The sequence below is a fragment of the Hyperolius riggenbachi genome, chromosome 10 (assembly GCF_040937935.1).
Source record: "Hyperolius riggenbachi isolate aHypRig1 chromosome 10, aHypRig1.pri, whole genome shotgun sequence".
NCBI lineage: Eukaryota > Metazoa > Chordata > Amphibia > Anura > Hyperoliidae > Hyperolius > Hyperolius riggenbachi.
In genome coordinates, this window is record NC_090655.1 from 104879532 (window position 1) to 104902553 (window position 23022).

At 45.8% G+C, this 23022-nt stretch overlaps 1 protein-coding gene across 1 annotated transcript in view; it reads right to left on the reverse strand.

Annotated features, from left to right (window-relative positions):
- Window positions 1-23022, reverse strand: part of PDZD7 (PDZ domain containing 7) — a 159432-nt gene that overhangs the window by 40137 nt on the left and 96273 nt on the right. Inside the window, exon 11 of the mRNA XM_068255441.1 lies at window positions 9856-9947. Within this exon, the coding sequence (XP_068111542.1) occupies window positions 9856-9947 (92 nt within the window). The remainder of the gene's footprint in view (window positions 1-9855; window positions 9948-23022) is intronic.

Here is a 23022-nt window from a genome sequence, read left to right on the forward strand (position 1 = left end):
AGAGAAAAAGTAAAGTGAAATTCCATTTAAAGGGCATCCGAGGTGAAAATAAATTGATGAAATATTGTATCTACCCTTCTCCTTAAAATATCTTTTTTAGATATCCCGCAGTTTTTTTTTAAATTTGAATCTACTTTTTAAGATACACTGTTTCTTTGGCCCTGCTCAATGACACATTCATTGAAGAATGCTAGAGCTAAAATCTATGAACTATTGACCCTTTGTATCTCTTTCCTGCTCTCAGAAGCCATTTTCTGCCAGGAAAATGTTTTAAGGCTGCAATTCCCTATCAGTGAGGGCTACGCTATAGTCCGACCAGGATCTGACCAGACAGAAATAGTCACTTGCATACCTGATGTTAAAGGGACTCTGAGCCAGATGACTTCCAACAAAGTTGTGCTATGACCCCTCTGGAGGAGCCTCTTGCAATGGCCAGACGTGTCACTTCCTCTTCTTGCTTCATTCAGTGATGCACTTCTCTAACAGAGAAGACAGGGGTGACTCGGAAGTTATAACATAGCTAAGATGGCAGCCGCAATTTTTAAATTGAAATAGAACAAAAACTATTTGGTGTAGAAGGCGATTCAGGCATCATATGAAAGAAGAGAGCACAAGCTACAGAAAGGTATGCATCTTTAAGTACTTTGCAGGATTGGTCAGAGTCTTAAAGGCATACCCATGAGAGGTGCTCAGAGTCCCTTTAAACGGTTTCAGGCAAAGAGGGAAATAAAGGAATTTGTGTGCTTGGCACTGTACATACACGTCTATCTCATCATGTCACCTCGGATGTCCTTTAAGGTGGGGTCCCCAATTTTTTTCGGCCCGAGGACTTATTCCCAGTCCAAACATTTTTTACGAGAACTGGGGGAGGGATGAGCACGGTTTACCGAAGGGTGGGTGGGGGACTGGGTTGTCTGCGGTGCTTGAAACAGGTGGAAGGTGGTGCTAGGCACATGGAAAGCTATTGTGCCTCCTATACCTCCCACAATTTAAGTAGGGAAGGGTCTCCCCCCAAATTCACACCCCTCTCCAACATAGTGTCCCCTGTATTTCTTCAAAACTTGTCCCCCACAGCAAACTGTGGCCGGACTCCCCTCAACCAGCCCTTCAACCCTACTACCAGCAAGAGGTGGCCAGTTATCCAGCTCCAGCACCCCACAGGGAGAACATACCACAAAAATAGGTAGTATACAACCAATGTACTGTAGGCAGGTGTCAAATAATAGCCTAATCAAGCTAGAATAATATCTGTGTGTAGTACCCCTAGGTAAGACAGATGGCAATAACAAAGTGCATAGCGCCTGTGCAAAGGTCTTGCTGCAATATTAGACTATCCTGCGTAAAAAAAAAAAAAAGTGTTGAGTGCATGAAAGAAAAACTGGGCAAAATAATCAAGAGACAAGTGCATCTGTGCAACAAACCGGAAGCCCTCAACCATAGGACAATACATATAAAAAGGCTGTGTAGAAAACTAGGCTAACACAATAGTGTAGCAGTGAATTAAAAACATCAGTATCAGTTTAACAGACCGAGAAATCAGTGGAGTAGTGATAGGGTGAATAACCGGGTCAGTGAAAAATGGCACCCAGCACCGTTAGCAGGGGCGCCTCTAGCCATTTTGTCACTCCAAGCAAGAAAACCTGTGGCGTCCCCCCCCCTCCCGTGGTGGCCCCCCATGACAATCTTAAAGTACCCCTGACCCAGACCTTGGTCCTGAAATTTTTACTATCGATTACGTTATTGTAGCGGTGCGACTAGCACACAGCACCATCCGCCCCCTGTAGACCCAATTCTGCTCAGTCGTAATCTTCGACTGAGCAGAACGTCGAATATGGACGGGGAGGAAGTGGCAGTTCCTCGTCCCCTCTGCCCATCCATAATGCAGTCCCTCCACCTGACGCTCTAGTTCCGCTCATGAACCACTGCAAACAGCGGGCCACAGAGCTGCGCTGTGTGCGGACTTGTGATTATTGAGGTCGGATATCCTTCCAACCTCAATCACCACAAGACCGCACACAGCGCGCTGTGTACAGCAGATCATAACGGGAATTGAAGCGGCAGGTGGAAGGGGCTGAGTTGAGGACGGGCACAAGGAGGAAGAACTGCCACTTCCTCCCTGCCCATGTGTGATGTCAGATGGGGGCCGCAGGGAGTGCTGGAGGTGGGAGGATGACGCTGTTTTAGTCACACAGCACCAGGGAGGAAAACATTAAAAATACTGGCGTCAGGGGTACATTAATGCAGCAATGTTTCACCATTAAATAATCATAATGCTGCAATGTTTCACCATAAAATAATCATAATGCTGCAATGTTTCATCAGAAAATAATCTTAATGCAGCAATCTTTCACCAGAAAATAATCGTAACGTGCAGTATACGTTACCTGTCTGTGTCCGTCAATGGCTTTGTCTCCACACTGCCTCACATACACATGCCCCGCGTGGTTACCAGCGTATATGTGCGTGCCTGTGTGATGTCACATACACACCCACATATACACCGGCAACCACGTAGGGCACATGTATGTGAGGCAGAGCAGAGATGGACACTGCCAGGTAACCTCTACTGCACAGGGAACCTGGGGACACAATTTACATTAGGGGATAGCGTCGGGCAGTCAGATGCGGCGTCACAAGACCAATTCCTGATCAGTTTCAGCATGAAATTGATCGGGAATCAGCCTGTAGTGTATGGGCAGCTGCCAGATCTCTCTCTGATCAGATTCGTTCAGAGAGAAATCTGTCTCTTGGTTGATCTACCTATCATGGCTAGATGTATGGGCACCCAGAGCAAAGTCCTAGTTAGTTGCTCTAAGGGGCATAGCAACAGGGGGTGCAGAGGTAGCGACCTTATCGAGGCCCTTGGGCCAGGGGGGCCCTGAAGGGTCCACTCGCTATCACAGTATTAGCTCTCTGTTGGTCCTGTGCTGGTAATAATCACTTCTATAGATACTATGAATAGTGATAATCATTAACAAACTGCTTCCCATTTCCTTCTTGCACCTCTGACACTGTAGTTGCCATTGGCAGGTTTGGTGCGCCATATCAATTGTTATGTATAAAGTGCTTGGGGGGGCCCATGTAAAACTTGCACCTAGGCCCACAGCTCCTTAGCTACTTCACTGCTCTAATGTTGTGTGATGTTTAACTTCCCCACTGTTAGCATGTATGCTGCTTTTTATTGCTTCCCCTCCCCCCTCCCCAGCAGGTGACGGTCAGTGAGGGTTTTTATCAGGAGTGACGATCTCCTGGCAGCACACTGATTAGAGCAGGGGATGTGTGAGTCTACGGACAGGCAGCTGTGCACTGTGAGCTGCTCAGAGCTGTGTATATCAGCATCGGACAGCTCACATGCTACATGCCGATATACACAGCTCTGGGCTCACACAGTGCACAGCTGCCTTGTCCTCCTGTCTCTTCTGCACTGATCAGCATTGCTGCGCTGATCCCAGTCTCCCCCCTGCAGCTCATCTCACCTCTGCCTGCTCGTCACACAGGGGGCACAGGAGAAGCATAGTGGATTGGTCAGATAGCGGCAAGCCTAGGGGACCCGAACTTCTGGCTGGCGGGGGGCGGAGTTGGAGGCGGGGCCGCACGCAGCAGTAAACAAATCGTGCGGCTGCTGCTAGGGAGAGGGGCGGGACAGGGGATGAGGAGGAGGTGGAGTGCGTGGGACTCTAGTGAGAGGATCCTGGCAAAAAGTATATTGGCTGGGCCTGGGCGGGGGGGCGTGCATACAGGCGGCAGAGTCACGATCGGACACAAGCGCAGCTGCAGCTGACTGCAAAAGCGGCGATTAGCCGCAGTTTCCCCCCGCAGCAGCGCGCCCCCCCCCCCCCCCTCATGCCGCTCCAAGCAGCTGCCCTTAGTGCCAGTGGCTTTAGGCGCCCCTGACCGTTAGATAAAAATGGCGCCCCATTCACTTACATTATCAAACGATATTTATCGTTTTAAAAGGTTAAAAAATGGCGCCGACCTTTTGAACGAAATTTATCGTTTTAAAACTTTTTTTTTTGTCCTGCCTGAACGATATTTATCGTTTTAACCCCTGCTTTGCTGCCGTTTGGAAAATATCTGCCCGCCGGCTTTAATGTTTAATAGCAAAGCCCCCTTAAAAGCTAAGAACACCAAATTCGCAGGGAATGTTAAGAAGAAAATTGTGAACAAGAGGAAATTTTTTTTTTCAAAAAGACCTTATAGTTTTTGAGAAAATCGATTTTGAATATTCTTCTTCTGACCGTGGGAAAATTAAACGCCCGTCGACTTTAGCGGTTAATAGCAAAGCCCCTTTAAATGCCAGAAACACCAAATGTGTAGGGAATGTTGAGAAGAATAGTGGGAACACAAAGAAAAAAATTGTATAAAAAGACCTTATAGTTTTTGAGAAAATCGATTTTAAATCTTCAAAGAGGAAAATGTATCTATTTAAATCGCGCAATGACATTTCAGTGGAAACAATTCCCGCCGACTTTAGCAGTTAATAGCAAAGTCCCCTTAAATCCTAGCAACACCAAATTGGCAGGTTTTAAACATATATCGGACAGAAGGGGGCGCCATTTTTTTGCCGGCGCCATTTTTCACTAGACGCTGAATAACTGCCAGGATGGGAGACTCCTACAGTGAGCAGAACGGAAGAGAGCAGTGCAACAGACCACCTGGAGTGAGTAGCTAACCAGAAACGGCTGTAAGGAGAGGACATCGCCACCTGGTGACCAGAGCCGGGACAAGGTCCTCCAGCACCCAAGGCTGAGACACCAAAGTGCGCCCCTCCATCCCTGCCACCCGAGCCATCAAACACTGATTGCTATTAGATTAAGAGGCGCAACAGGGCCCACAACCTCCCCAGCACCTTAATATCTAGTTATCTGGCTTGCAGTCACTGCTATGTATCTCCTTTTCTTATTTCTTTCTGCTTCAAACACAATTAGGAATGACAGCTGAATGAATTCTGCGCCCCCTCTTACACTGCGCCCTGAGGCTGGAGCCTCTCCAGCCTATGCCTCGGCCCGGCCCTGCTGGTGACACTCTGCTGCAGGCAGCTCTGCATCAGTGAAATACAGTAAGAGAAAAAGATAGAGGCCAGGCCCACGGACCAACTCAAGACAGACTGTGGTCCGGCATTGGACCGCAGACTGGGGGTTGGTGACCCCTGCTTTAAGAGACGTATTTTAGTAGAGTTCTCTGAGGCTGGAAGGTCACTGTGGGATGAAAGCAATTATTATTCTTATTTAGTATTCATATAGCACTGACATCCTCTGCAGCACTTTATAGAATACTAGCAGACCCAAGCCTGTTTAAAAAAGGGCTCTAGGGTCTGTGTTTCTCACCGCCCACTCACACGCCCGCCTGGCTCCCTGGCCCCATCCTCCTGTCTGTGTGAGGCTGGGTCCGTGCTGCGCACATGCGCAGTAGCAAAAAGCACGGACCCAGCTACACAGAGACTGCACACGCAGGGACACAGGGGTTTTATTATAGAGGATATAGTCTTGTCACTAACTGTCCCTCAGAGGAGCTCACAATCTAATCCCTGCAATGTCCCTTGCAGTCTAGGGCCAATTTAACCACTTGATGACCCACCCTTTACCCCCCCTTAAGGACCAGCGCTGTGTTTAGTGATCTGTGCTGGGTGGGCTCTGCAGCCCCCAGCACAGATCAGGTAGCAGGCAGAGAGATCAGATTGCCCCCCTTTTTTTCCCACTAGGGGGATGATGTGCTGGGGGGGTCCGATCTCTCCTGCCTGCGTGTGGCTGGCGGGGGGCACCTCAAAGCCCCCCTCTGCGGCTAAATTCCCTCTCCTACCTGCTCCCCCCCCCGGAGATCGGGGCTGCACAGGACGCTATCCGTCCTGTGCAGCCAGTGACAGGCTGTCCCCTGTCACATGGCGGCGATCCCCGGCCGCTGATTGGCCGGGGATCGCCGATCTGCCTTACGCCGCTGCTGCGCAGCAGCGCCGTACAATGTAAACAAAGTGGATTATTTCCGCTTGTGTTTACATTTAGCCTGTGAGCCGCCATCGGCGGTAATCCCCAAGTAATGTAAACAAACCAATTTCCTGGGCTTCCTGCAGTAGTGGCTTTGACGTTTAGGAAGTGAAGTGACAATGGGGTTGACTGACTAAATGTCAGTAAAATTATCATATGCACATAGACACTGGTAAAATGGCTGTGCGCTATGTAATGTAATGCATGAAGTGCACATGGCGCAACTTGCATTATGTATGCAACCTGCAGTTTATTGTCACGGTACCCATTTATAGGTATATTAAAGTGACACTGAAGTGGAAAAAACGTATGATATAATATAATGAAAACAGAGCAGGGCTAATGACCATTTAAACTTCACTGCAATAAAAATATTATCTGAAGCTACCTGTCACTGTTTCTTTGAAGTATAAGTGCCTCAGAAAACCGCACTGTAGCCGACTAAACTGGTTGTAGAGCTCAAAGAAGCTCTTTTGCATAGATAATAAGTAAAGTTTCTTAACTCTTCCTGTACTGCAAACAATACTGGTTTCTACTAATGTTCCATTTCTTAGCTGTACTTCACATACAATGCATTATTTCATAAGTTTATTTTCACTTCATATTCCCTATAAGGCCCCAGGGTATTGGGAGGGGTGACTTATATCCTTATTGTACTCCTCCCTTATTACTGCTAAGAGAGCACCTGATACAGACCAGTTGATAGCTAAATGGTTTAGTGAACAAATGGATATGGACAAGGAGGAATGAGAGAATACGCCTCTATATCTGCTACTGGCAAACGCATATAATTTTATATTCTACAACAAGCACCATTAACTTCTAAACACCTAGCTGGGATTAAGCGTATATATCTGACACCTTCTGTCCAAAATGTATGTCTGTGAATGCGGATTACTAGCATCTTATATATTCTTGCTACATGAAATCTTGAACCAACCCTTGGCTTGTCACCCCAAGCACTGTCTTCTGGATATTTTTATAGAGAACTACTTTACAAAATTTGAGAGTACATTTCTCATGGAGACTTTGTTCCTAGCCCGGAGAACTACTACTTTAAAATGGCTGGCCCCAACGTCGCCCCAGTTAGTATGGTCTAAGTGGCAAAATTCTCCTCTCACCGCACAGAATGAGGCTCAGGTATAATTTATATGTTTATAATATGTTGATAATGTATAGAATTCTCACAGTGACTTGTTGGCGTTTAGATGTGCTATGGTTGTATGTAGTTATAGTTTTTGTTTCTGCTGTTGTAACCCTCTAAAAGAGGGTCACAAGATTTTGCCAATGTATTTCTATGTGTGAGGTAACTTTAGCATCTAAGGCTAAATTTCTCCTTAGATGTTAGCCTAATGGAACCAAAACGGTGCATGGGAGAGGAGTGGAGGCGCTGTAATGGTTGCATAGACTGTTGCTAAGCGACCAAAGCACACAGAGCAGTGGAACTTTCCAGAAGCCCCGCACAGCCTGTCATACATTACAGCACAGGCGCGGAGGGGCAGGGCGGGAGAGGTGTAGCCGGAGGGAACTGGCTAGAACCAGCCAGAGCGCGCCAAAGAGCCAGGAGAGCGAAACTTAGGTGTGCTACAGTGAGAAGTGAACTGACTTCTGACCAAGATACAGAGTCAACTTACCTTGGAGTACAAGTTTTGCAACAACTCTAAATTAGAGCTTATTCAACCTAAAAGTCAAAGTGCACTAAAAGAAGGTTATATTGTGGGAAAGTGATTTGGGTGGCATAGCTGGGTGCATTGGTCACTTTATATTTTATTTTGTTTACTTTTATTTACCTAACCCTTTTTGATTATTTGATTTATATTTTATTTGGTTTGTTGTTTTGGGAGGAGGCCCTATCCAGAAAGGTGGTGCGCGCCTGTGGGTTTGGTGGGATATTACCAAGGGTAAAGAGTTTGAGAGATCATCTGAGCAAAGTGAACGTCCTTTTGGGATCACCCAATGAACTGTGAAACTGTACAGTAACATCTTGAAGACTGCCACGAGTTCCCCCAGGTTTTGCTGAGCAATATAGCTTGGACTTGGTTACAAGGGACTGAGAACGGTTTAGGAACTGAATTGCTCAGTAGACTATCCCCTTCCCCAGCCCATTCCCCACTCAATGGTACTGTGATGTAAACATGCTGTGAAGTGGTTTATTATTGTACAAGAAGACCTTTGTAATTCAACTTTCATATATAATTTGTATGCAACTTAACCTTTTTATTCTGCAGTATTTACCGGTGCACCGCCTGTGAAGACTAGAAGATTGTGTATTTTGACCTGTGATGTGCAAGGGAGGTGTATTGTGTTGTTTAAGTGTTACGGGCCGGGCCGGCCCGCTCATGAGGCGGGGTGAAACTTTTGCCTCAGGCGGCAAATTTCCAGGGGCGGCACCCGCCCGTCCGTGGGTGCGGGGAGCCGGCCGCCGAGCTGGAGGGGTAGCTGGCAGGACGGGGGTATTGGGCCAGCGGCGGGGAGGGGGGTCAGACCCCCCCTCCCTCGCCTGGGTCCCCCGTCCTCCGCTCCCCTCCAGCCTTAAATAGAAGCAGCCGCTATGTGTTAGAGGAACGGGCGGGGAGGACTCACCTCTTCCTCGTTCCAGCGTGCGCTCCACTGACGTCACTTCCTGCAACGCTGCAGGAAGTGACGTCAGTGGAGCGCACGCTGGGAAGAGGTGAGTGTCCTCCCCGCCCGTTCCTCTTACACATAGCGGCTGCTTCTATTTAAGGCTGGAGGGGAGCGGAGGACGGGGGACCCAGGCGAGGGAGGGGGGGGGTCCGACCCCCCTCCCCACCGCTGGCCCAATACCCCCGTCCTGCCAGCTACCCCTCCAGCTCGGCGGCCCCCCAGAGCGGGGGGGGGGGGGGGCGGCGGCGGCGGCAATTTTTTAAAAATTTGCCTCAGGCGGCAAAAAGTCTAGGGCCGGCCCTGGTTACGGGTTGATTGAAGCTACAGTGACCACCGTTAGGTCACGAATAAATCTTTGATAATTTCATCTGAGTCAGTGTCTGGTGGATTCCTCTCAGCCGGAGCCCAGAGCTAACGGATAAAACGGGTTACACTATCATTACTGTCCTACAGCATACGACAATCATTCCTATAATGATATGCACATTGATAATAATTTTATTGTGTTTAATCAACTCACTGGATGTACAGTTATAGGTTGGTCGCTCATGACTATATATATTACTGTGTGACTTTTGCATGCCAGTTAAGACTGACAAACTGTTGTATGCTTTATACACTATGCTAATAAAAGTGTTTAAAAAGATATTGAAGTTTCTATTAGTTATTTAGGTTACAAGTGCAGCAAGATGAATACATAGTTATGGGCAGGCCTGGATTTACCTCACAGGAGCCTATAGGCACGGATGTCCTGGCACCTGGCAGACTTTCCCTCCATGAACCTAAAAACACCCGCCGAACCACAACACAAGTGTGCTGGCCGGCCCAGCTGTCACTTCTACCTTACCCATCATAGGTAGCTACAGGTGCTCCTTAGTATTAGGAAGCCAAAGGTACCCTCAATATTAAGTAGCTACAGGTGCCCCCAAATAATAGGTAGTCAGAGGAACCCTCAGTATTAAGTAGCTAGAGGTGCGCCTGACTGAAGGGAGATCTCGTCAGTGGAATGCTGGAAACAGGGTGAGTAACCTCTCATTTTACACTCTCATCAGGACTCTGCATAGGGAAGGAGGGAGGGAGGTGCTCGGGGAGGGGAATGACCTGCCTTTCCATCATCAGGTGCCTGTAGGCACATGTCTACAGTGCCTTATGGTAAATCCGGCCCTGATTATGGGTAAGTAGTTGCCATTATAACTGCATAATAAAAAGTTTGTGTGTGATTTGACTGGAGCGCCATTTATGCTCTTACCGTATATCTCTTAAGAGAAGAAGCTTCTCAGGACGATCCAAAATGGCAAGCAACGGTCTGACCAGATCTTCAATCCCCCCTTCCCGAATATACTGTAAAGGGTAGAAAACATAGGAAGCAGTTTTTTAAATAGGAAATCCCATTTTCATTCTAAAATTGTCAATCATTTCCAAAACTAGTGCCTGGTACACACAATGCAATTTCCCATCAGATTTGTGGTCAAATCGATAATTACCCACAGGTCAGATCTAAATTTCTGATTGTTTTTCAGATCATTTTTGTATAGAAGTAATCGGAAAAGTCAATCAGAAATAACAATCACATCCCCGTCTGTCCGTTTGTGTTAGACATGCTGTGGAATAGCTGGGCTGTAATCAAGCTGAAATAATGGCCACAATTCACTAAGCTTATCTCCTATCTTTAACTCCTCAGTGACCGCCTAACGCCAATTGGCTCCTCCAGTTCCCTGCCAAGTTATGGAGAGGGGATCTGTCAACAGCCTGCCAGCCGTGATCGGAGCTGGCAGGCGGTAGGAAGAATCAAAAAACGGTAAAATCAATTGTACATCGCTACGATCTACTGCAGCGCTGTACCGGGGACTTACCTGTCACCAAATTGTCCCCAGCTGATGCCTATGAGAGGCAATTGTAGTGGTTGGATCTTGAGGGGAGGGAGGAAATTAAAAAAAAGCTTTTTTGATAAAAAAAAAAAATAGTAAATAAAAAAAAATGACATCGCAGCAGCACTCTGATACCACCAATAGAAAGCTCCCGTGGCCAGGAGTGTCCTGCGCAGTAGCACTGTACAGGCGCAGAACTCTCACAGCAAAGTAAGCGCATTGGGGGGCACACGGGCAGCTGGGCCACACATGCATTGTAAGCCCTGACTGTCTGAATTACTGGGCCACCTAGAGGAGGATCCAGGTGGTGTGGGAACTGGAAGACAGCAAGGGACCAATCAGCTTGAAGGGGGCTGGAGGAAGCCTCAGGTAGGTATACATTTTTTCTTTCCCTTAGTCTCAGGTTACCAATAAATGCCAGAATTCTAAACTTTAACCATATCTGCTATTATCTCTTACCTCTACCGTATACAGAGCCAACCAAATCACTAAGGCTTTTTGCAATAAAAGTGGATTTTCCCTTTAACTAACAACATTCAGGGAGAGCTCACACATCTGTGAAAATCAATTATGATTTTCTACAAACAATTTTGAGTTTATAATATGCAGTCAGCTGACAGGAGCCGGCTATGGGAGATTGCACACAATGTGCAATTTTATGCTGCAGGCAGCACATTTTCTTCAGCATGGGGGAAACCCATTTATATGTGAACTAACCCATTGATTAACATGGGCTGCCACATCTGATGCAATTCCGCATGTGGAGAAATCGCACACAATCTCCTCAAGTGTGACCCCTGCCTTAGACAAAGCACTAGATTAAAGGCTTAGGTACTGAATGACCTGGGTGTCAAGTAAATAATGTGCAAAGCCACACGCGTGTCACGTTATATATGATCTAACCAATTCAATTTCAGTTCCCAGCTCCATTCACCAAACACGTGTCACATTATATATGGTCTAATCAACACGGATTCAGATCAGTTCAGATGGGATCACATGCAGTGGGAACAAAACCTTAAGGCAGAGTTCCCCAACCCTGTCCTCAAGGCCCACCAACAGTACAAGTTTTGCAGGAAACCACAAACATGCACAGCTGAGGTAATTAGTGTCTCAGCAGAGCTGATTAACTACCTGTGTGTATTTCCACAAAACATGTACGTTGGTGGGCCTTGAGGACAGGGTTGGGGAACTCTGCCTTAAGGTGGTCACCAATAACACAATCTTAATTGTTCAACCTTAAAGGATACACAAGGTGAGTAAATAAATCGATCTTTACTTACGCAGCCCCTGCAAGTCATGTGTGTCCCTCGCCGAAGCTCCGATCTTCTCCCACTGGCAGCCTCTAAAGATCGCTGACCCCTGGATTGGTGGACGGGCTTGCACCCGCACCACACGCAAACTTGTCCCCAGGAGTGTAATGCGCCTGTGCAGTACTACTACACAAACACAGTACGCTCCCGATGTTGCTGGTGCACGCTCACGCATGCGCATAAGATGCCGACCCAATGAAGTAAAATTGATAAAAATAATAAAATAGCCACTTGTAAGACATTTTGCCACACTCCCTTTGTTCTATACAATTATTCGTATAAGACTAGTTCTCTTCTCTCACATGGTTTCATGGGTTTGGAATGTGCTACTATGAACAATTTGTGCTGTCTTGCAGATAAGGGATGGCACCGTGTTATTCTAATCAGTCGAACTAACTTTAAATTAAACAAGCTACTATTGAAGCAAATACTTCAAATACTAAAATAATAATTAACAACTAACTGACTTTATCTATTTAAGCATGTATATGAATTCATGTATTAATTTATGCAGTATTCTGTGTTCCAATAGTTAGCTCAGATATTTTGTATGTATCCAATCATTGTCGGAGTAGGAAGAATGACTGTAATGTGGGAGTATATAACTTCTGTTCCGAGCTTTCCTACTAAGACATTGGCGTCAATTCACCAGAGGTTACCAACCTATTTATCTCTTGGGAGGTAATTTACCTCCTGTGATATCTCCAAATAGCAATTCTCTAGAAGTATAGGGGAAAATATCGACAGAGAGAAATGCAAGAGATAAATGTGAGATAAGTATGAGATAAATAAGTGATAGTTAGTAGTTAGTTTTTCTCCAAATCACAATTCACCAGGGAAGAAAGGGTGTGTGGCCATTTGTTATTTTTTTCATCTCTTTATCCCCTGAATGAACCTGGAGATATCGTGGTTTTCACACAGCAGCTGCTGCTGTGGAAGATGGAGCCTTTTGAGCTTACTCTGTTAGGCCTGGTGCACACCAAAAACCGCTAGCAGATCCGCAAAATGCTAGCAGATTTTGAAACGCGTTTTCTTATTTTTCTGTAGCGTTTCAGCTAGCATTCTGCGGTTTTGTGAAGCGTTTTTGGTGTAGTAGATTTCATGTATTGTTACAGTTAAGCTGTTACTGAACAGCTACTGTAACAAAAACTGCCTGGCAAACCGCCGTTTTTCAGAGCGGTTTGCGTTTTTCCTATACTTAACATTGAGGCAGAAACGCCTCCGCAATCCAAAATCTGCAGCAGCCCGGGGGTATGCGTTTCTGCAAAACGCCTCCCGCTCTGGTGTGCACCAGCCCATTGAAATACATTACCCAAGTGTATCCGCAGCCGCAAGCGGATCGCAAAACGCAGCCGAACCGCTCTGGTGTGCACTAGGCCTTAGAGCTTGCTTCTAATATGAGGAGACGAAGGCGCAGGAGGAGGGTCTGTTTAATCGCCCCTCGTATTTTTCGTGAGAGAACAGTTCTTGATAATTTTACTGAGACAGAGGTGGTGAAGAAGTTCAGACTCACTCGTGATATGATTTATGACATGATCCGGCAGTAAAAGGCGGGAATACTGTGGTCACGTAGTGGTAAAACTCCGCCTCCTACCCACAATGCTTCACTTTCAAGCTTACAGAGAGGAAAAGTATCCCATGTAAATCATTAATACCGATTACCTAACTCTCTGCTTTCTCACACTTTCCTCTTGCATATCTCTCCATTATCCCCTGCTATCGAACACTTTTCTCTCTGTCCTCTCACACTGGTGAATTGACTCCAGAGTGTTAAAATACCTCATGAGATAAACTACCTACCTTTTTTCTCTTAGTAAATCCTCTCTGGTGAATTGACGCCAATGCTATGATTTAGTGCATGTCTCCTGTACAGTAAACAAACCAATACTTTACTTCCAAGAGATCGATTTGTGGTATTTAACAATACCATCAAGGGGTTGGTGATCTTCAGAGGCTGCCAGCGGGAGACAGGAGAAGACTGTTGCTACGGCGAGGGGCACACGTGACTTGTAGGGGTTGATAGAAGCCCCAGGTAAGTAAAAATAGTTTTATTTACTCAGTTCATGTATCCTTTAACCACTTCCCTACCCTGGTCGTTTTCCCTGTTCAGCTCAGCTCTTATTACTTTGGCAATAACTTAATCCATAATTATCACAACTTTTTTTCAGGACAAATTAGGCTTTTTGTGGCTATTTGTTTTTAGTAATTACTTTATTTTCCATGCAATTTAAAAGGTAAAGAAAAAAAGTGAAAAAATACACAATTAATCCACTTTCCTACATTATAGCTTAAATGTAAACAATTCTATTGTACATTAACCTCCTGAGCGGTATGCCCGACACTGTGTCAGGCATGCCGCTCAAGAGGTTTTGCTGGCCTCAGGAGTCCCCCCCTATAAAACTATTAGGTTATCCAGCTGTATAAGGTGTTGGCTAGCACTAGGCTAGCTAGTACAGGTGGCCACAACCCCCTGATTGCCTCAGATCCCCCCCCCCCCCCCCGATCCATCCGCTTACACATTACCCAGTCTGGTTCCAGCAATTTGCGCAGCCTCCCCACACAGCTCTGGTCTTCTCTATGGGGAGGATCGGGTCTGCGCATGATGTCATAAAGTCATGTACGATCCTCCCCAAAGAGAAGACAGGAGCTGTGCGGGAGGCTGTGGCGCTAGCTAACATCTTATACAGCCAGATAACCTAATAGTTTTACAGGGGGAGACTCAGGCTAGCAAAACCTCCTGAGCAGTGTAATGTTCAGAAAGTTAAACCCACACATTTTATTTGTTTATCCCTCCTGTTTATTTAAACAGTTCATTTTGTTTTGATAATGCATTAGATGTAACAATTAAGTAATGCATACAAACTGCTACTGACTGCTCCTGGAATGTGTATTTTAAACTCGTTTACTAATTATCTCTGCCTTTGAATTCCCTAGGAGGAGGGGGGGGGGGGGGTTGCTGTAATTCCTTTTCAACTCTGTAGTGATGTTATCAGGTCAGAGATAAATAAACAGTGTTATCCATGATTTTGTAGGGAGGAGAGCGCAGAGACTTATTTTCATGTCATAGGGACAGAAGGTGGTTAACAAATATCAATGTAGTAGGTAAATCTTTGTATTATATGGAAGTGATAAGATTGTACAATCAAGATTGTATCAATAATGGACGTATTGTCTCATTGTTTTGGTGAACAGCAACCTTAGCAGAAAGATTTCATTACTGAAATTCTTGAAAAACTAGAGGGAAAAGTGATCTACCAGAACAATACACATCTAAAACATTAGCTGAATTGACATAACTGATCCAATCAGGTGATCTGATTCAAGTCTCATACTCAGCTCATTGGCTTCATCCTCATACAGTGGATCCTTGGTTTGCGAGTATAATTCGTTACAGAATCATGTTTGTAATACAAAGCACTCTTATATCAAAGCAGATTTTGCCATAAGGATTAATGGAAACTTGGATGATTCGTTCTAAAACCCAAAACATTTATAGAAATATATTTAATACAAAGTACTGTACTGTTTAAAATAAAAATGTAAAAAACGAGTTTCACTGTAACTAGCAGAATCCTTCCTGTTTGTTGGCTCGACACAACCTTGCAACCCAATGGAGCTCCCCGACCACCGGCTGTTTAGAAGGGACCAAGCAGCAGAGATGGCTGGCAGGACACGTGAGTACGACGTCATAGTGGCGATGTGGATGTGGGTGAAGTGGATGCAGCAACTAGACTAGAACGGTTACGTTTTTAAGCAAGTGTGAACCAGCCCTTAGTACAATTAAATACAATCTGAAGCGTCAAAGGGAAAAGAACCATTGGCTCAGTTGTGATGACATAACGTGCATATACAATAAGTACTGTGCCTGTATATCAGTACGTTGCTTATATATTAAGTCAAAATTTCATAAAAGAAGTCTTGGAAAGCGCTCTTAAACCCAGTTACCTGCAAGTCAAGGTTTTACTGTAAACTATTTCACTCACTGAATTTCTCCTGTAATGTATGCATAGAATTGATATGCAAGAACTATGGCTGTGCTCTGGCACCACCTGCTGGCAGAAAATGAATAGAACAAAATCTGATTTCAAAGGATTTCTGGCTCCCCTTAAATGTCTACATAAAGTTCCATCGTGGCTCCCCTTATTTGTGTATATAAAGTCTCTATTCTTGTTTAAGGCAGATGTCAGTGGTAAATCATACCACAAAACTCAGACTAGAAAATACTGCCATAAGACGGCAGGGGCAAGCAGGATCCAGGCATTACCCAAACAAGAACCCTAAGACCTATACAAATGCTCCTTCTGACACGTGGCTACAACCACAATCCAAAAGTAGTTTGCTACTATATTCTGCACAAGAGCCACAATGAGAGAAACCAGGAAGGCTCATCATGTCAGACCAGGGCCGGTTCTCTCATTAAGCAAGGTAAAACATTTGCATCAGGCACAAAGATTGCAGGGGCAGCATATTTGTAGTGTGTTTACACTAGCAGCATGCAGTCAGAGTAGGAGGAGAAGTGAGAGGAGAGTGAGCGAGGTGAAGAGGTCATCATTGGGAAAAAGCAACTTGTGCTGTGAAATGGCCCATACTCACGGGCAACTTTTTGGGCCTGTCGCCAGCACACGTGAGCGTGTGGGCGACAGGCCGGCGACAGCTCCTCGCCAGGTCCCTCCGCGTACACACGCGGAAGAGGGACCAGCGGCGCAACGGAAGCTGTCGCTGACGTTCCTCCTCCCCCCGCCGGAAGCTCCGCATTCCTCAATGGAGGTTGCTGTCGCTAGTCCGCGTACTCACACGGACTAGCGACAGTTGCGGCGGAATTGCGGCGGCAACTGTCGCCAGGCGATTGAGCAGTTCAATCACCTGGCGACATCAGCGACGAGCGACAGTTCGGGGTGCGCGCCTGTGCAACGGCGCATACTCACGGGCGACCTGTCGCCGCAACACGCGCGCGCCGCGTGTTGCAGCGACAATTGTAGCCCATGGGTATGGGCCATTAGGAGTCTGACAGTGAATGAAGAGGGGGGAGGCAGGAGAGCGGCAGTATTTCATTTGACTTGAACAGCAGAAGGGAGGAGGAGGCACTGCTGTCCTGACTCAGGAGAAATGGAGTGGCAGAGCGTGAGCAGTTTGTTTGTCACAGATTCACATCCAGACATTGTGTTGAGTTGCGCATGTCATGTGAGATAATTAAATGAAGAAGAGTAAATTGTTGGGTGCTGTGCGATCATTCCAAATTGGGGGGGGGGGGCTTGGGGGCTCCATCCTCAAGTTTGCTTCAGGCAGCAAAAAGTCTAGAACCAGCCCTGTGTCGGACAGAAGACTGAGCACTGAAATCCCTGTGATGAACTCCTTAGTTATGTTTAAAATTCTACTCCGCTCAAACAACCTCACAACTCCAAGCACTTTGCATGAAGACGCCTCACAGGCCACTGCAAATGTCACAAGCACCATGATTATGGAATTCCAAATATACCTACAAAACCTTGCCCTACCCGCAGAACTACTAGAATACATAGCAAATCCAAGAATTCCCATACCCCAACTCATGTTGCAGCAAAGCCTTGTTAAAAGTTTCTTTAATTATAAAGGTCTTTGGCTACAGATGAAAACAGCACAGAATGTGTGAATTCTTACCCGCTATTACTTCCCACAAGGAGACCTAGAGTCTGAGAGGTCAATATTATATACTACCAACCAGGGGCGTAACTAGAAATCACTGGGCCCCCCTGCGAAAATTTGGATAGGGCCCCCCTATAGGTGCCAAAAAAATCGTAATGAGGCAGCGTTTCGCCATAAAATAATCGCAATGCACCAGAAATTAATCGTAAAGTGGGCATCATTTCACCAGAAATTAATCGTAAAGTGGGCAGCATTTCACCATAAAATAATCGTAAAGTGGGCAGCATTTCACCATAAAATCGTAACATGGAGGGCAGTCACCAGAAAATCGTACAATGGGCAGCAGTCACCAGATAATCGGACAATGTGCAGCAGTCACCAGAAAATCGTAATGTGGGCAGCGTTCACCAGATAATCGTACAGTGTGCAGCAGTCACCAGAAAATCGTACAGTGGGCAGCAGTTATTACAATAAAATCCACCTGTAAAAAAAACCATTCAATCACCTGGCAGAAGTCTCCTTGCCTGGCCTTTGGCGCGCAGCTCCCCCAACGATCCTCCTGCAGCACATCACCCGCGCTGACAGGCAGAGAGCAGGGCTATGACAAGATGGCGCCCTAAGCCCTGTACTAGAGACACAAATAGTCTCCAGTGCAGGGCTTCGGCAGCCATCTTTCCGTAGCCCTGCTCTGCCTCCCGGGAAACTGCGGGCTGCGGGGAATGAACTGTCGCGGCGTCTATAAGACGCCGCGGCCAGTTTCAACACCTGGCTGGGGGGTCCCAGAATTGGGCGGGCGGCAGCACTCCCCCCGCACACGGCTGGCGGGCCCCCCTGCGGCTGATGGGGTCGCATCCCCGGTAGTTATGACGGTGCTACCAACGGTATTATTATATTTATTTAGTCTGTACAAAGAAAGTTTAGAACTCTTCCTCGGGCATAATGCAATACAAAACCCATACATTTCACTGTCTAAAAGTGTGTAAATATTGCAATGTTAACTCAAGCTTGGTGCACACTATGTCCACAGCCCTACACTGTGGCACGGATCAAACACAATTGTTAACTGCCAGCTAAAGCAATTTCCTACCTTTATCTGGCCAGCAGACGCCAGTCAGCCAATCAGGTGTACTGGCACACACCCTTTCCCTGCTGTACCAAATCTAGCAGGAATTGCATAAATTGGGTAGCATTCAGGTGGAAGGCTTCAGGTGGAAGCAATCGTTGATTGCATCTGTTACAGGGACGCCCCTTGTAGGCACATCTCCCACACGGTCCCCTCCCTAACCATTCACCTGTCAAACGCATCCCGGAAGCTGCAAAAAAACAAAACTTAAAATCACAAACACTGGTCCGCACGACAGCCGGGGGCCCCAGTCTCTCTCACTGACACGGATCAAAGACTGCAGTGATTTTTCACAAGTCAGTTATCAATGACCCATTCTGTTTTAAGGCTGGTGTACACCTAAAAGCATTAGCTTAATCGCAAACGATTAGGCGTTTTTAGAAGTGATTTTTCCAAGCATGTGACTAGTGATTTTCTAGTTATGGCTAACGATTTTGGAGCATTTTGGTGTAGCAATTTTTTTTTTTCACAGTAAAGCTGAAAGTGTACAGCTTTTGTTAAAAAGGGCTTGGAAAAAAGCTTTCTTTAGAGCGATTTTCGACTTTCTTATACAGGTAGTCTCCGGTTAACGAACAAGATAGGGATTGTAGGTTCATTCTTAACCTGAATCTGTACTTAAGTCGGAACATTGTGCCATCTCTGTCCCCTGTACCTCCTCTGTGCCCCCCTGTGCCTCCAGTGTCCCCCTCTGTGTCACTTCTGCCCTTTTACAAGTTTAAAAGCCATTTTTTCTGTGATTTTTTAAAAATCGATTTTCTCAAAAACTACAAGTCCAATTTGAAATTTTGTTTTTACTTGTTCCCATGGAAACAGAGAATCCATGTCATTCATATCGGCGGGTCGTTCATAAGTCGTGTGTTCGTAAGTCGGGGACTACCTGTACTTAACATTGAGGCTAAATTGCCTCAGAAATACTACAGGACCCGCATTTGCATTTGGGAAGAAAAAAAAAATCACATCGCACTGGTGTGATTTATCTCATACATATACATTAGCCAAGCGCTTTTCAAAGCACTAGCGTTTTAAGAAGCACTCAAGGTGTGCACCAGCCCTTAGTCTGTTGCGGTCCACTGCAGAAACATCTCACCGCAAAGTGAGATTGGCTTGCTGTTCATTTGATGAATGGTACAACTCCACTCTGAAATGCAAGCTGACACTGCATTGGAACCGGCTTACGGTACGGTACGTGTCAAAATGGATGTGGTATGGTCCAACACAATGTGAACCAATAAAACACTTCAGTTAACCCTCATTTTTCCTTTTTTCCTATCAGAGAAGTGAGAAAATAAAATGTACCCAGATACCTCATGGTGACCTAGACCTAACCCTTACTTTAAGCTATGCTTAACCACTTTGTCCTTTGCTACAGTATATCTACGTCAGCTGTGGCTCTCTCCAAGCCACAGCGACGTAGATATACTGACCTGCTTTCAGCCCTGTTGTGCAGGAACAGGTGCGCTTCAGAGCGCACCTCCTGGCACTAACAGCTGCAATACTAATTGGTGAAAGGGAAAATGTTCCCTTGTAGCCAATTATTGACCCCCCCGCGGATGAACGTTCACTGCTGTAGCAAACAGTGTGATCATTCATCTCTCCCCCTCCGTGGTCGGATCTGCTAAAAAAAATGATAAGAAAGCAGTCTGACTCACCTTTTCCTGTTCCAGCGACCAGCCTGCAGCCCGAGCCTCCGATCCCCGCTCTGCACGCAGCCCTGTGATGCTGAATAGCCGAGTCCCGGCTTGATGACGTCATCAAGCCGGGACCCGGTAACCGGCATCACAGGGCTGCGTGCAGAGCGGCGATCGGAGGCTTGGGCTGCAGGCTGATCGCTGGAACGAGATAAGGTGAGTCAGGCTGCTTTCTTATCATTTTTTATAGCGATCTGGCCACCGAGGGGGCTGCCTGGGGGAGGGGGGGGACATCTGGCTGGGTCATATGGGGGTGTGTGGACCCCTGGTGGGGGGTGGGGGGTAAAATGTGCAGCTGGGGGGGATAAAGTATGAGGGGCCACATATTTTTTTTTTCAAATGTAGAATTTTATACTGGGGGCAGATCTGGCTATAATGGTGGGGGGCCCTAATCCTGGGTGCACCTGCAAATCCTGAGGGCGCATCTGGCTATAATGGGGGACCACTATTCCTGGGGACACATATGGACACATGAGGGGCAGCAATCCTGGGGATACATCTATCTATCTATGCTGGGAGGTGCCAAACACAGAGGACACATTGGGCTATACTGGGGGGACTGATATTGGGGACACATCTGGCTATAAGGGGGGGTCTGATACTTGGGACACATTTTGCTTTCAATACTGGGAGACATAATACTAGTGACATGTTTTTATCTCCTGTGGTACTTTTTATTTTTAAACTGGAATTGATAAAAACTGAGAAAAAATGCATTTTTTTCATTTTCTCCCTCTTTTTCCCATTAAAATGCATATAAATTTTTTTTGGTCTAGGGATAAAATACCCACCAATGAAAGTCTAGTTTGTCCTGAAAAAACGATACCTAGATCATTTAGGTGTCATGAGTAAGGATAAAGTTATGGCTGATTAAAAAGGGACACCGCTAAAGTGTCAAAACTGCTCTGGTCAGTAAGGGGAAAACAAGGTCTGGATGGGAAGTGGTTAAAGGACCATCATGAAAAATCTTACAATTTGAAATTTCACGGATATGCATGCATCTAAAGCTACTTCTTACCATAAATGGACATGGCTTCTCTCAAGCCTAATACCTCCCTACTCACAAGAGATGCCACACCTTGGACCTCATATTTCATTTAAGACTCAATATCCATTGTGGAAATTAACCCTGTAGTTTATTCAGACCACCACACTATCCAGTTCTCCCTGATAGCACCAGCTGTAAAACACAGTAAAGGATCTTACAAAATATTGTTCCTTGAAAGGTCTGTCACCCCAACATCTTAAGAACAACCTTAATCTGGATGGCCTGATAGAACACAGCTTAGACCTCGACTCCACGGTCCTTAGATATAACTGCTATGTATCATAAGTCTGTCTCTATTGCTTCAGTGCTTAAAAGAAAAACATTCCCTAATTCTTCACTAAAAATATTACCAGGCAATGATCAACAAGAAAAAGCCCTCTTTTTTTTAATCAAAGGAAATTGCAAAAGCAGCCAACAAACCTGCCCAGCTATTCCACACAGCTGACATTCTATGCAATACATCTTGCCAGAACCCCAACATCACGTCCTCAAATGACCTATGTGAAAATTTGCCCTCTTCTTCACAAAGTCTCAACTATTTGGTCTACCATTAAATCCACAGCACCAAGAATTGATGCAAAGCCTCATCATGAATGCAAAAACAGCCTACCGCCATGGTCTGAATTTAAAGGTATTTAACACAGAAGACATCTCTAACATCCTTCTAAACCTCCGCCAGACTACCTGTGACCTGGACCCTGGCCCAACACAGTTTATGTTGGAAATCCCTGATCTGTTCAGGCAAGCATTTAAAAAAATAGTAAACTGTTCCTTGCAAGCAGAGAAGTTTCCTATCTGCTTGAAGGAAGCAATCATTAGACCACTAAAGAAAACAGACATGTCTCCAACCTCTCTCTTCTGGGAAAAATGTATTGAAAAGGCTGCGTATCTCCAACTTGAAGCCAGGCTTTCAAAAAACAAAATCTTTGACGCTCTGCAATCTGTCTTCAAGAAGCACCACAGCTGCAAAACAGCCCTTGCCCTTATATTCAATGATCTGCTCATGGGCAGACAGAGGCGAGTGTTCCATTCTGATACTACTTGATCTCTCAGCTGCTTTTGATACAGTCAGGGCCGGCCCGCTCATGAGGCGGGGTGAAACTTTTGCCTCAGGCGGCAAACTTCTATTTTTTTCTAAATTTTCCTCAGGCGGCAAAAAGTCTAGGGCCGGCCCTGGATACAGTTGATCATGAAATCTTGCTTAACAGGCTGCAAAAGTAATGTGGCATTAATGGTTTAGTTCTTCAATGGTTCTCCTCCTTCCTGGCTGGCAGAGCTCAAAGGGGAGACTTGGGGCCTTTCCAGTCAAACCCAGTACCATTAAAATATGGTGTGCCCCAGGGCTCAATACTAGCCTTTTTGTTGTTCACTATATACATGCTGCCACTTAGAAAAATCTTCCAAAAACACGGTCTGACATACCAATTCTATGCTGCTGACACCCAGCTATATTTTTCCTTCAAACCTGACATGAGAGACCCCATTCCAAATATAAACACATGCTTAGCTGAGCTGCAGGAGTGGATGAATGACAACTGACTTATACTAAATGCAGCAAGGTTGAAATCAGCTCACCCTTTGTCATTAGGGCAGTGCAGAACGTCATTGTGCGGAACCTTTTCCCTTAAAGAGGAACTCCAGTGTAAATAATGCAATAAAAAAAGTGCTTCATTTTTACAATAATTATGTATAAATGATTTAGTCAGTGTTTGCTCATTGTAAAATCTTTCCTCTCCCCGATTTACATTCTGATA